This window comes from Scyliorhinus torazame, chromosome 16 (genome assembly GCF_047496885.1).
Source record: "Scyliorhinus torazame isolate Kashiwa2021f chromosome 16, sScyTor2.1, whole genome shotgun sequence".
NCBI lineage: Eukaryota > Metazoa > Chordata > Chondrichthyes > Carcharhiniformes > Scyliorhinidae > Scyliorhinus > Scyliorhinus torazame.
In genome coordinates this window covers 190864056-190879013 of record NC_092722.1, presented here as the reverse complement: position 1 = coordinate 190879013, position 14958 = coordinate 190864056, and the positions used below count along the sequence as shown (strand labels likewise).

At 60.1% G+C, this 14958-nt stretch overlaps 1 protein-coding gene across 5 annotated transcripts in view; it reads left to right on the top strand.

Moving 5' to 3' along the window:
• The window catches only part of LOC140393331 (slit homolog 1 protein-like), a 477252-nt gene that overhangs the window by 300807 nt on the left and 161487 nt on the right, over positions 1-14958 (top strand). For all 5 annotated transcript variants that reach the window (XM_072479670.1, XM_072479671.1, XM_072479669.1 and 2 more), the window contains exon 17: positions 2038-2112. In XM_072479670.1, coding sequence (XP_072335771.1) covers positions 2038-2112 — 75 coding nt within the window. The remainder of the gene's footprint in view (positions 1-2037; positions 2113-14958) is intronic.

The following is a 14958-nucleotide window of genomic DNA, read 5'->3' as shown; positions in this document are numbered from 1 at the left end:
CGTGCTCTTTAGATCGCATTTCATACAGGTCAGCTCCCTGACCCACTTTGTAAGGTTCGTGTCAGGATAGCGATATCAGTCACGTCTGTGCTCATCCCACATCAGACTCTTCAGCCAAGAGAGGACCCACAGAGCCATTTACACCTTGGACATACTTGGACCGCCCAGGGTCCAGCACGGGTCGGTCAGGTCAGGAGCTTCACACAGTGAACCCACCAGGACCATTGGGCTAAAAGCTGCTCAGAATCCATGTGAGAACGTTGTGGCCGCAGTCCAAAAACCCCTTCCTGTCTGAGCTGCTGCCCAGGCCTTCAGTAGCTGGCTGACGCTGGCTGACTCAGCCTTCGGGCTCACGTGTAGCAGCTCACCTGTACGGCAGGGGGTAGGGTTGCCAACTTTGTCCGGATCTTTTCCTGGAGGTTTCAACAGTCCATTCCAGGAAAAAGAATCGGAAGTTGTCAACGCAAGGCAGCCCGAGGGATCACTGGAACCAAACAAACATCTGGAGAGGGACAGGTGGTGTTGAGGAAGCAGGCGGGCTGCAGAAGGACTTGGACAGGCTAGGAGAGTGGGCAATGAAGTGGCAGATGGAATACAATGTGGGAAAGTGTGAGGTTATGCACTTTGGTGGGAAGAATTTAGGCATAGACTAGTTTCTAAATGAGAAAAGGCTTCGGAAATCAGAAGCACAAAGGGACTTGGGAGTCCTTGTTCACGATTCTCTTAAGGTTAACGTACAGGTTCAGTCGGCAGTTAGGAAGGCAAATGCAATGTTAGCATTCATGTCGAGAGGGCTCGAATACAAGACCAGGGATGTACTTCTGAGGCTGTGTAAGGCTCTGGTCAGACCCCATTTGGAGTATTGTGAGCAGTTTTGGGCCCCGTATCTAAGGAAGGATGTGCTGGCCTTGGAAAGGGTCCAGAGGAGGTTCACAAGAATGGTCCCTGGAATGAAGAGCTTGTCAGCGAACGAGCGGTTGAGGACTCTGGGTCTGTACTCGTTGGAGTTTAGAAGGGTGAGGGGGGATCTTATTGAAACTTACAGGATACTGCGAGGCCTGGATAGAGTGGACGTGGAGAGGATGTTTCCACTTGTAGGAACAACTAGAACCAGAGGACACCATCTCAGACTAAAGGGATGATCCTTTAAAACAGAAATGAGGAGGAATTTCTTCAGCCAGAGAGTGGTGAATCTGTGGAACTCTTTGCCGCAGAAGGCTGTGGAGGCCAATTCACTGAGTGTCTTTAAGACCGAGATAGATAGGTTCTTGATTAATAAGGGGATCAGGGGTTATGGGGAGAAGGCAGGAGAATGGGGATGAGAAACATATCAGCCATGATTGAATGGCGGAGCAGACTCGATGGGCCGAGTGGCCTAATTCTGCTCCTATGTCTTATGGTCTAATAAGCATTAAGTAGTCTCTGGCGCCTCCTGATGGCCGGCTAGATTGAGTCGCTAAGGAGGGAGCTAGGATTCAGGACAGATCGCACCTCAGTTCCAGGGAGCCAGAGGCAGCAGATAGGAGACAAAGAAATATACAACCTAACAGACAAAACTTCACCTGGATGACCAAGGTCAAAAATAAGTTTAGATAAATTTTGACAAGGAGTCACCCAGACTCGAAACATCAGCTCCTTTCTCCAGAGAAGCTGTCAGACCTGCTGAGATTGTCCAGCATTTTCTGTCGCTGTTTCAGATCCCAGCATCCGCAGTCATTTTCTTTCATCTTCGGTAATGCCTCAAGTTTGACATTTAATTTGTAAACCAACAGCTCAGAAAGTGCGGTGCTCCCTCAGTACTGTCCAGGTTGTATCAGATGCTGTGCATGGATCTGTGGAGTGGTACCTTAACCCCCCTACCCCCCTCAGGATGGACAATGTTAGCCACCACCAAACCTCCGCCAGCACATTCAAGCAGGACTAGGTTTATTCCCCCCCCCCCCCGCCCTTCCCCCCCAGGGTATAAGGGCAAGGCTGCAGAGTGAACCTCAACCTTTGTAACTAATTTAAAATTTACAAATCTTTCCTGCTCTGCAGGCGCTTGACTAACAACGACATTTCGCTTCTGGAAGCCACTGGCCTGTTCCGGAAGCTTCCGCAGTTAAGAAAAATGTGAGTGGGGTACAGGAGAGGGTAGGGGGGCTTCACAGTGGGGTACAGGAGAGGGTAGGGCAGCTTCACAGTGGGGTACAGGAGCGGGTAGGGGGCTTCACAGTCGGGTACAGGAGAGGATAGGGGGCATCATTGTGGGGTAAAGGAGAGGGTAGGGGGGCTTCACAGTGGGGTACAGGAGAGGGTAGGGGGGCTTCACAATGGGGTACAAGAGAGGGTAGGGGGGCTTCACAATGGGGTACAGGAGAGGGTAGGGGGGCTTCACAGTGGGGTACAGGAGAGGGTAGGGGGGCTTCACAATGGGGTACAGGAGAGGGTAGGGGGCTTCACAGTGGGGTACAGGAGAGGGTAGGGGGCTTCACAGTGGGGTACAGGAGAGGGTAGGGGGCTTCACAGTGGGGTACAGGAGAGGGCAGGGGGCATCACAGTGGGGGTACAGGAGAGGGTAGGGAGGCATCACAGTGTGGTACAGGAGAGGGTAGGGGGGCTTCACAATGGGGTACAGGAGAGGGTAGGGGGCATCACAGTGTGGTACAGGAGAGGGTAGGGGGGCTTCACAATGGGGTACAGGAGAGAGGAGTTGGGCTTCACAGTGGGGTACAGGAGAGGGTAGGGGGGCATCATTGTGGGGTACAGGAGAGGGTAGGGGGCTTCACAATGGGGTACAGGAGAGGGTAGGGGGGCTTCACAGTGGGGTACAGGAGAGGGTAGGGGGGCTTCCCAATGGGGTACAGGAGAGGGTAGGGGGGCATCACAGTGGGGTACAGGAGAGGGTAGGGGGGCTTCACAGTGGGGTACAGGAGGGGGTAGGGCAGCTTCACAGTGGGGTACAGGAGAGCGTAGGGGGCATCACAGTGGGGTACAGGAGAGGGTAGGGGGGCTTCACAGTGGGGTACAGGAGAGGGTAGGGCAGCTTCACAGTGGGGTACAGGAGCGGGTAGGGGGCTTCAAAGTCGGGGACAGGAGAGGATAGGGGGCATCATTGTGGGGTAAAGGAGAGGGTAGGGGGGCTTCACAATGGGGTACAGGAGAGGGTAGGGGGGCTTCACAGTGGGGTACAGGAGAGGGTAGGGGGGCTTCACAATGGGGTACAGGAGAGTGTAGGGGGCTTCACAGTGGGGTACAGGAGAGGGTAGGGGGCTTCACAGTGGGGTACAAGAGAGGGTAGGGGGGCTTCACAATGGGGTACAAGAGAGGGTAGGGGGGCTTCACAGGGGGGTACAGGAGAGGGTAGGGGGGCTTCACAGTGGGGTACAGGAGAGGGCAGGGGGCATCACAGTGGGGTACAGGAGAGGGTAGGGAGGCATCACAGTGGGGTACAGGAGAGGGTAGGGGGCATCACAGTGGGGTACAGGAGAGGGTAGGGGGGCTTCACAATGGGGTACAGGAGAGGGTAAGGGGGCTTCACAGTGGGGTACAGGAGAGAGTAGGGGGGCTTCACAGTGGGGTACAGGAGAGGGTAGGGGGGCATCACTGTGGGGTACAGGAGAGCGTAGGGGGCTCCACAATGGGGTACAGGAGAGGGTAGGGGGGCTTCACAGTGGGGTACAGGAGAGGGTAGGGGGGCTTCCCAATGGGGTACAGGAGAGGGTAGGGGGGCATCACAGTGGGGTACAGGAGAGGGTAGGGGGGCTTCACAGTGGGGTACAGGAGAGGGTAGGGGGGCTTCACAGTGGGGTACAGGAGAGGGTAGGGGGGCTTCACAGTGGGGTACAGGAGAGGGTAGGCTGGCTTCACAGTGGGGTATAGGAGAGGGGAGTGGGGCTTCACGGTGGGGTACAGGAGAGGGTATCTCGGCTTCACAGTGGGGTACAGGAGAGGGTAGGGGGGCTTCGCAGTGGGGACCAGGAGAGGGTAGGGGGGCTTCACAGTGGGGTACAGGAGAGGGGAGTGGGGCTTCACAGTGGGGTACAGGAGAGGGTATCGCGGCCTCACAGTGGGTTACAGGAGAGGGTAGGGGGGCTTCACAGTGGGGTACAGGAGAGGGTAGGGCAGCATCACAGTGGGGTACAGGAGAGGGTAGGGGGGCATCACAGTGGGGTACAGGAGAGGGTAGGGGGGCTTCACAGTGGGGTACAGGAGAGGGTAGGGGGGCATCACAGTGGGGTACAGGAGAGGGTATCGCGGCTTCACAGTGGGGCACAGAAGAGTGTAGGGGGGCTTCACAGTGGGGTACAGGAGAGGGTAGGGGGCTTCACAGTGGGGTATAGGAGAGGGTAGGGGGCATCATTGTGGGTTACAGGAGAGGGTAGGGGGCTTCACAGTAGGGTACAGGAGAGGGTAGGGGGGCTTCACATTGGGGTACAAGAGAGGGTAGGGGGGCTTCACAGTGGGGTACAAGAGAGGGGAGGGGGGCTTCATAATGGGGTACAGGAGAGGGTAGGGGGGCTTCACAGTGGGGTACAGGAGAGGGTAGGGGGTATCACAACGGGGTACAGGAGAGGGTAGGGGGGCTTCACAGTGGGGTACAGGAGTGGGTAGGGGGGCTTCACAGTGGGGTACAGGAGAGGGTAGGGGGGCTTCACAGTGGGGTACAGGAGAGGGTAGGGGGGCTTCACAGTGGGGTACAGGAGAGGGTAGGGGGTATCACAGTGGGGTACAGGAGAGGGTAGGGGGCCTTCACAATGGGGTACAGGAGAGGGTAAGGGGGCTTCACAGTGGGGTACAGGAGAGAGTAGGGGGGCTTCACAGTGGGGTGCAGGGGGGCATCACAGTGGGGTACAGGAGAGGGTAGGGAGGCATCACAGTGGGGTACAGGAGAGGGTAGGGGGTATCACAGTGGGGTACAGGAGAGGGTAGGGGGCCTTCACAATGGGGTACAGGAGAGGGTAAGGGGGCTTCACAGTGGGGTACAGGAGAGAGTAGGGGGGCTTCACAGTGGGGTACAGGAGAGGGTAGGGGGGCTTCACAGTGGGGTACAGGAGAGGGTAGGGGGCCTTCCCAATTGGGTACAGGAGAGGGTAGGGGGGCTTCACAGTGGGGTACAGGAGAGGGTAGGGCAGCTTCACAACGGGGTACAGGAGAGGGTAGGGCAGCTTCACAGCGGGGTACAGGAGAGGGTAGGGGGGCATCACAGTGGGGTACAGGAGAGGGTAGGGGGGCTTCACAGTGGGGTACAGGAGGGGGTAGGGCAGCTTCACAGTGGGGTACAGGAGAGGGTAGGGGGGCATCACAGTGGGGTACAGGAGAGGGTAGGGGGCTTCACAGTGGGGTACAGGAGAGGGTAGGGCAGCTTCACAATGGGGTACAGGAGGGGGTAGGGCAGCTTCACAGCGGGGTACAGGAGAGGGTAGGGGGGCATCACAGTGGGGTACAGGAGAGGGTAGGGGGGCTTCACAGTGGGGTACAGGAGGGGATAGGGCAGCTTCACAGTGGGGTACAGGAGAGGGTAGGGGGGCTTCACAGTGGGGTACAGGAGAGGGTAGGGGGGCTTCACAGCGGGGTACAGGAGAGGGTGGGGGGCTTCACAGTGGGGTACAGGAGAGGGTAGGGGGGCATCACAGTGGGGTACAGGAGAGGGTAGGGGGCATCACAGTGGGGTACAGAAGAGGGTAGGGGGGCTTCACAGTGGGGTACAGGAGAGGGTAGGGGGGCATCACCGTGGGGTACAGGAGAGGGTATCGCGGCTTCACAGTGGGGTACAGAAGAGGGGAGTGGGGCTTCACGGTGGGGTACAGGAGAGGGTATCTCGGCTTCACAGTGGGGTACAGGAGAGGGTAGGGGGGCTTCACAGTGGGGACCAGGAGAGGGTAGGGGGGCTTCACAGTGGGGTACAGGAGAGGGGAGTGGGGCTTCACAGTGGGGTACAGGAGAGGGTATCGCGGCTTCACAGTGGGGTACAGGAGAGGGTATCGCGGCCTCACAGTGGGGTACAGGAGAGGGTAGGGGGGCTTCACAGTGGGGTACAGGAGAGGGTAGGGCAGCTTCACAGTGGGGTACAGGAGAGGGTAGGGGGGCATCACAGTGGGGTACAGGAGAGGGTAGGGGGGCTTCACAGTGGGGTACAGGAGAGGGTAGGGGGGCATCACAGTGGGGTACAGGAAAGGGTATCGCGGCTTCACAGTGGGGCACAGAAGAGTGTAGGGGGGCTTCACAGTGGGGTACAGGAGAGGGTAGGGGGCTTCACAGTGGGGTACAGGAGAGGGTAGGGGGCATCATTGTAGGTTACAGGAGAGGGTAGGGGGCTTCACAGTAGGGTACAGCAGAGGGTAGGGGGGCTTCACATTGGGGTACAAGAGAGGGTAGGGGGGCTTCACAGTGGGGTACAAGAGAGGGGAGGGGGGCTTCACAATGGGGTACAGGAGAGGGTAGGGGGGCTTCACAGTGGGGTACAGGAGAGGGTAGGGGGTTTCACAACGGGGTACAGGAGAGGGTAGGGGGGCTTCACAGTGGGGTACAGGAGTGGGTAGGGGGGCTTCACAGTGGGGTACAGGAGAGGGTAGGGGGGCATCACAGTGGGGTACAGGAGAGGGTAGGGGGGCTTCACAGTGGGGTACAGGAGGGGGTAGGGCAGCTTCACAGTGGGGTACAGGAGAGGGTAGGGGGGCATCACAGTGGGGTACAGGAGAGGGTAGGGGGGCTTCACAGTGGGGTACAGGAGAGGGTAGGGCAGCTTCACAATGGGGTACAGGAGGGGGTAGGGCAGCTTCACAGCGGGGTACAGGAGAGGGTAGGGGGCATCACAGTGGGGTACAGGAGAGGGTAGGGGGGCTTCACAGTGGGGTACAGGAGGGGATAGGGCAGCTTCACAGTGGGGTACAGGAGAGGGTAGGGGGGCATCTCAGTCGGGTACAGGATAGGGTAGGGGGGCTTCACAGTGGGGTACAGGAGAGGGTAGGGGGGCTTAACAGTGGGGTACAGGAGAGGGTGGGGGGCTTCACAGTGGGGTACAGGAGAGGGTTGGGGGGCATCACAGTGGGGTACAGGAGAGGGTAGGGGGCATCACAGTGGGGTACAAGAGAGGGTAGGGGGGCTTCACAGTGGGGTACAGGAGAGGGTATCGCGGCTTCACAGTGGGGTACAGGAGAGGGTATCTCGGCTTCACAGTGGGGTACAGGAGAGGGTAGGGGGCATCACAGTGGGGTACAGGAGAGGGTGGGGGGCTTCACAATGGGGTACAGGAGAGGGTATCGCGGCTTCACAGTGGGGTACATGAGAGGGTAGGGCAGCTTCACAACGGGATACAGGAGAGGGTAGGGCAGCTTCACAGTGGGGATAGGAGAGGGTAGGGGGCATCACAGTGGGGTACAGGAGAGGGTATCTCGGCTTCACAGTGGGGTACAGGAGAGGGTAGGGAGGCTTCACAGTGGGGTACAGGAGAGGTTAGGGGGGCTTCACAGTGGGGTACAGGAAAAGGTAGGGGGGCTTCACAGTGGGGTACAGGAGAGGGTAGGGGGGCATCACAGTGGGGTACAGGAGAGGGTAGGGCAGCGTCACAATGGGGTACAGCAGTGGGTAACGCAGCTTCACAGTGGGGTACAGGAGAGGGTAGGGGGGCTTCACAGTGGGGTACAGGAGAGGGTATGGCTGCTTCACAGTGGGGTACTGGAGAGTGTATCGTGGATTCACAGTGGGGTACAGGGGAGGGCAGGTGGGCTTCACAGTGGGGTACAGGAGAGGGTAGGGGGGCTTCACAGTGGGGTACAGGAGAGGGTATCGCGGCTTCACAGTGGGGTACAGGAGAGGGTAGGGGGGATTCACAGTGGGGTACAGGAGAGGGTATCGCGGCCTCACAGTGGGGTACAGGAGAGGGTAGGGGGGCTTCACAGTGGGGTACAGGAGAGGGTAGGGCAGCTTCACAGTGGGGTACAGGAGAGGGTAGGGGGGCATCACAGTGGGGTACAGGAGAGGGTAGGGGGGCTTCACAGTGGGGTACAGGAGAGGGTAGGGGGGCATCACAGTGGGGTACAGGAAAGGGTATCGCGGCTTCACAGTGGGGCACAGAAGAGTGTAGGGGGGCTTCACAGTGGGGTACAGGAGAGGGTAGGGGGCTTCACAGTGGGGTACAGGAGAGGGTAGGGGGCATCATTGTAGGTTACAGGAGAGGGTAGGGGGCTTCACAGTAGGGTACAGCAGAGGGTAGGGGGGCTTCACATTGGGGTACAAGAGAGGGTAGGGGGGCTTCACAGTGGGGTACAAGAGAGGGGAGGGGGGCTTCACAATGGGGTACAGGAGAGGGTAGGGGGGCTTCACAGTGGGGTACAGGAGAGGGTAGGGGGGCTTCACAGTGGGGTACAGGAGTGGGTAGGGGGGCTTCACAGTGGGGTACAGGAGAGGGTAGGGGGGCATCACAGTGGGGTACAGGAGAGGGTAGGGGGGCTTCACAGTGGGGTACAGGAGGGGGTAGGGCAGCTTCACAGTGGGGTACAGGAGAGGGTAGGGGGGCATCACAGTGGGGTACAGGAGAGGGTAGGGGGGCTTCACAGTGGGGTACAGGAGAGGGTAGGGCAGCTTCACAATGGGGTACAGGAGGGGGTAGGGCAGCTTCACAGCGGGGTACAGGAGAGGGTAGGGGGCATCACAGTGGGGTACAGGAGAGGGTAGGGGGGCTTCACAGTGGGGTACAGGAGGGGATAGGGCAGCTTCACAGTGGGGTACAGGAGAGGGTAGGGGGGCATCTCAGTCGGGTACAGGATAGGGTAGGGGGGCTTCACAGTGGGGTACAGGAGAGGGTAGGGGGGCTTCACAGTGGGGTACAGGAGAGGGTGGGGGGCTTCACAGTGGGGTACAGGAGAGGGTTGGGGGGCATCACAGTGGGGTACAGGAGAGGGTAGGGGGCATCACAGTGGGGTACAAGAGAGGGTAGGGGGGCTTCACAGTGGGGTACAGGAGAGGGTATCGCGGCTTCACAGTGGGGTACAGGAGAGGGTATCTCGGCTTCACAGTGGGGTACAGGAGAGGGTAGGGGGCATCACAGTGGGGTACAGGAGAGGGTGGGGGGCTTCACAATGGGGTACAGGAGAGGGTATCGCGGCTTCACAGTGGGGTACATGAGAGGGTAGGGCAGCTTCACAACGGGATACAGGAGAGGGTAGGGCAGCTTCACAGTGGGGATAGGAGAGGGTAGGGGGCATCACAGTGGGGTACAGGAGAGGGTATCTCGGCTTCACAGTGGGGTACAGGAGAGGGTAGGGAGGCTTCACAGTGGGGTACAGGAGAGGTTAGGGGGGCTTCACAGTGGGGTACAGGAAAAGGTAGGGGGGCTTCACAGTGGGGTACAGGAGAGGGTAGGGGGGCATCACAGTGGGGTACAGGAGAGGGTAGGGCAGCGTCACAATGGGGTACAGCAGTGGGTAACGCAGCTTCACAGTGGGGTACAGGAGAGGGTAGGGGGGCTTCACAGTGGGGTACAGGAGAGGGTATGGCTGCTTCACAGTGGGGTACTGGAGAGTGTATCGTGGATTCACAGTGGGGTACAGGGGAGGGCAGGTGGGCTTCACAGTGGGGTACAGGAGAGGGTAGGGGGGCTTCACAGTGGGGTACAGGAGAGGGTATCGCGGCTTCACAGTGGGGTACAGGAGAGGGTAGGGGGGATTCACAGTGGGGTACAGGAGAGGGTAGGGGGGCTTCACAGTGGGTTCCAGGAGAGGGTATCGCGGCTTCAGAGTGGGGTACAGGAGAGGGTAGGGGGGCTTCACAGTGGGGTAGAGGAGAGGGTAGGAGGCTTCACAGTGGGGTACAGGAGAGGGTAGGGCAGCGTCACAGTGTGGTACAGGAGAGGGTAGGGGGCTTCACAGTGGGGTACAGCAGTGGGTAACGCAGCTTCACAGTGGGGTACAGGAGAGGGTAGGGGGGCTTCACAGTGGGGTACAGGAGAGGGTTGGGGGGCTTCACAGTGGGGTACAGGAGAGGGTAGGGGGGCATCACAGTGGGGTACAGAAGAGGGTAGGGGGGCTTCACAATGGGGTACAGGAGAGGGTAGGGGGGCTTCACAGTGGGGTACAGGAGAGGGTAGGGGGGCTTCCCAGTGGGGTACAGGAGAGGTTGGGGCAGCTTCACAGTGGGGTACAGGAGAGGGTAGGGGGCTTCACAGTCGGGTACAGGAGAGGGTAGGGGGGGCTTCACAGTGGGGTACAGGAGAGGGTAGGGCAGCGTCACTGTGGGGTACAGGAGCGGGTATTGCGGCTTCACAGTGGGGTACAGGAGAGGGTAGGGGGGCTTCACAGTGGGGTACAGGAGAGGGTAGGGGGGCTTCACAGTGGGGTACAGGAGAGGGTAGGGGGGCTTTACAGTGGGGTACAGGAGAGGGTAGGGGGGCTTCACAGTGGGGTACAGGAGCGGGTAGGTTAGCGTCACAGTGGGGTACAGGCGAGGGTAGGGGGGCTTCACAGTGGGGTACAGGAGAGGGTAGGGGGGCTTCACAGTGGGGTACAGGAGCGGGTAGGTCAACGTCACAGTGGGGTACAGGAGAGGGTAGGGGGGCTTCACAGTGGGGTACAGGAGAGGGTAGGGGGGCATCACAGTGGGGTACAGGAGAGGGTAGGGGGGGTTCACAGTGGGGTACAGGAGAGGGTATCGTGGATTCACAGTGGGGTACAGGGGAGGGCAGGTGGGCTTCATAGTGGGGTACAGGAGAGGGTAGGGGGGCTTCACAGTGGGGTACAGGAGAGGGTATCGCGGCTTCACAGTCGGGTACAGGAGAGGGTAGGGGGGCTTCACAGTGGGGTACAGGAGAGGGTATCGCGGCTTCAGAGTGGGGTACAGGAGAGGGTAGGGGGGCTTCACAGTGGGGTACAGGAGAGGGTAGGGCAGCTTCACAATGGGGTACAGCAGTGGGTAACGCAGCTTCACAGTGGGGTACAGGAGAGGGTATCGTGGATTCACAGTGGGGTACAGGGGAGGGCAGGTGGGCTTCACAGTGGGGTACAGGAGAGGGTATCGCGGCTTCACAGTGGGGTACAGGAGAGGGTAGGGGGGCTTCACAGTGGGTTCCAGGAGAGGGTATCGCGGCTTCAGAGTGGGGTACAGGAGAGGGTAGGGGGGCTTCACAGTGGGGTACAGGAGAGGGTAGGGGGGCTTCACAGTGGGGTACAGGAGAGGGTATCGCGGCTTCACAGTGGGGTAGAGGAGAGGGTAGGGGGCTTCACAGTGGGGTACAGGAGAGGGTAGGGCAGCGTCACAGTGGGGTACAGGAGAGGGTAGGGGGGCTTCACAGTGGGGTACAGCAGTGGGTAATGCAGCTTCACAGTGGGGTACAGGAGAGGGTAGGGGGCTTCACAGTGCGGTACAGGAGAGGGTAGGGGGGCTTCACAGTGGGGTACAGGAGAGGGTAGGGCGGCTTCACAGTGGGGTACAGGAGAGAGTAGGGGGGCTTCACAGTGGGGTACAGAAGAGGGTAGGGGGGCTTCACAATGGGGTACAGGAGAGGGTAGGGGGGCTTCACAGTGGGGTACAGGAGAGAGTAGGGGGGCTTCCCAGTGGGGTACAGGAGAGGTTAGGGCGGCTTCACAGTGGGGTACAGGAGAGGGTAGGGGGGCTTCACAGTGGGGCACAGGAGAGGGTAGGGGGGCTTCACAGTGGGGCACAGGAGAGGGTTGGGGGGCTTCACAGTGGGGTACAGGAGAGGGTAGGGGGCATCACGGTGGGGTACAGAAGAGGGTAGGGGGGCTTCACAATGGGGTACAGGAGAGGGTAGGGGGGCTTCACAGTGGGGTACAGGAGAGGTTGGGGCAGCTTCACAGTGGGGTACACGAGAGGGTGGGGGGGCTTCACAGTCGGGTACAGGAGCGGGTATTGCGGCTTCACAGTGGGGTCCAGGAGAGGGTAGGGGGGCTTCACAGTGGGGTACAGGAGAGGGTAGTGGGGCTTCATAGTGGGGTACAGGAGAGGGTAGGTGAGCTTCACAGTGGGGTACAGGAGAGGGTAGGGGGGCTTTACAGTGGGGTACAGGAGAGGGTAGGGGGGCTTCACAGTGGGGTACAGGAGCGGGTAGGTCAGCGTCACAGTGGGGTACAGGAGAGGGTACGGGGGCTTCACAGTGGGGTACAGGAGAGGGTAGGGGGGCTTCACAGTGGGGTACAGGAGCGGGTAGGTCAACGTCACAGTGGGGTACAGGAGAGGGTAGGGGGGCTTCACAGTGGGGTACAGGAGAGGGTAGGGGGGCATCACAGTGGGGTACAGGAGAGGGTAGGGGGGGCTTCAGAGTGGGGTACAGGAGAGGGTAGGGGGGCATCAAAATGGGGTACAGGAGAGGGTAGGGCAGCCTCACAGTGGGGTACAGGAGAGGGTAGGGCAGCGTCACAGTGGGGTACAGGAGAGGGTAGGGGGCTTCACAGTGGGGTACAGGAGAGGGTAGGGGGGCATCACAATGGGGTACAGGAGAGGGTAGGGCAGCCTCACAGTGGGGTACAGGAGAGGGTAGGGCAGCGTCACAGTGGGGTACAGGAGAGGGTAGGGCAGCTTCACAATGGGGTACAGGAGAGGGTAGGAGGGCTTCACAGTGGGGTACAGGAGGGGGTAGGGCAGCTTCACAGTGGGATACAGGAGAGGGTAGGGGGGCTTCACAGTGGGGTACAGGAGAGGGTAGGGAGGCTTCACAATGGGGTACAGGAGAGGGTAGGGAGGCTTCACAATGGGGTACAGGAGAGGGTAGGGGGGCTTCACAGTGGGGTACAGGAGAGGGTAGGGGGGCTTCACAGTGGGGTACAGGAGAGGGTATCGCGGCTTCACAGTGGGGTACAGGAGAGTGTAGGGGGGCTTCACAGTGGGGTACAGGAGAGGGTAGGGGGCTTCACAATGGGGTACAGGAGAGTGTAGGGGGGCTTCACAGTGGGGTACAGGAGAGGGTAGGGGGCTTCACAATGGGGTACAGGAGAGGGTAGGGCAGCGTCACAGTGGGGTACAGGAGAGGGTAGGGCAGCTTCACAATGGGGTACAGGAGAGGGTAGGGGGGCTTCACAGTGGGGTACAGGAGAGGGTTGGGGGGCTTCACAGTGGGGTACAGGAGAGGGTCGGGGGCTTCACAGTGGGTACAGGAGAGGGCAGGGGGGCTTCACAGTGAGGTACAGGAGAGGGTAGGGGGGCTTCACAGTGGGGTACAGGAGAGGGTAGGGCGGCTTCACAGTCGGGTACAGGAGAGGGTATCGCGGCTTCACAGTGGGGTACAGGAGAGGGTAGGGGGGCTTCACAGTGAGGTACAGGAGAGGGTAGGTTGGCTTCACAGTGGGGTACAGGAGAGGGTATCGCGGCTTCACAGTCGGGTACAGGAGAGGGTAGGGGGGATTCACAGTGGGGTACAGGAGAGGGTAGGGGGCTTCACAGTGGGGCACAGGAGAGGGTAGGGGGGATTCACAGTGGGTTCCAGGAGAGGGTATCGCGGCTTCAGAGTGGGGTACAGGAGAGGGTATCGCGGCTTCACAGTGGGGTACAGGAGAGGGTAGGGGTGCTTCACAGTGGGGTACAGGAGAGGGTAGGGCAGCGTCAAGGTGGGGTACAGGAGAGGGTAGGGCAGCTTCACAGTGGGGTACAGGAGAGGGTAGGGGGGCTTCACTGTGGGGTACAGGAGGGGGTTGGCGGGCTTCACAGTGGGGTACAGGAGAGGGTAGGGGGGCATCACAGTTGGGTACAGAAGAGGGTAGGGGGGCTTCACAATGGGGTACAGGAGAGGGTAGGGGGGCTTCACAGTGGGGTACAGGAGAGGGTAGGGGGGCTTCCCAGTGGGGTACAGGAGAGGTTAGGGCGGCTTCACAGTGGGGTACAGGAGAGGGTAGGGGGGCTTCACAGTGGGGTACAGGAGAGGGTAGGGGGGCTTCACAGTGGGGTACAGGAGAGGGTAGGGCAGCGTCATTGTGGGGTACAGGAGCGGGTATTGCGGCTTCACAGTGGGGTCCAGGAGAGGGTCGGGGGGCTTCACAGTGGGGTACAGGAGAGGGTACGGGGGCTTCACAGTGGGGTACAGGAGAGGGTAGGGGGGCTTCACAGTGGGGTACAGGAGAGGGTAGGGCAGCTTCACAGTGGGGTACAGGAGATGGTAGGGGGGCTTCACAGTGGGGTACAGGAGAGGGTAGGGGGGCTTTGCAGTGGGGTACAGGAGAGGGTAGGGCAGCGTTACAGTGGGGTACAGGAGAGGGTAGGGGTCTTCACAGTGGGGTACAGGAGAGGGTAGGGGGGCATCACAGTGGGGTACAGGAGAGGGTAGGGGGGCTTCACAGTGGGGTACAGGAGAGGGTAGGGGGGCATCACAATGGGGTACAGGAGAGGGTAGGGGGCTTCACAATGGGGTACAGGAGAGGGTAGGGGGACATCACAATGGGGTACAGGAGAGGGTAGGGAGGCTTCACAGTGGGGTGCAGGAGGGGGTAGGGCAGCTTCACAGTGGGGTACAGGAGGGGGTAGGGCAGCTTCACAGTGGGGTACAGGAGAGGGTAGGGGGGCATCACAGTGGGGTACAGGAGAAGGTATGGGGGCTTCACAGTGGGGTACAGGAGAGGGTAGGGGGGCTTCACAGTGGGGTACAGGAGAGGGTAGGGCAACTTCACAGTGGGGTACAGGAGAGGGTAGGGGGGCTTCACAGTGGGGTACAGGAGAGGGTAGGGGGGCTTCACAGTGGGGTACAGGAGAGGGTAGGGGGGCTTCACAGTGGGGTACAGGAGAGGGTAGGGGGCTTCACAGTGGGGTACAGGAGAGGGTGGGGGGGCTTCACAGCGGGGTACAGGAGTGGGTAGGGCAGCTTCACAGTGGGGTACAGGAGCGGGTAGGTCGACGTCACAGTGGGGTACAGGAGAGGGTAGGGCAGCTTCACAGTGGGGTACAGGAGAGGGTAGGGGGGCTTCACAGTGGGGTACAGGAGAGGGTAGGGTGGCTTCACAGTGGCGTACAGGAGAGGGTAGGGGGGTATCACAATGGGGT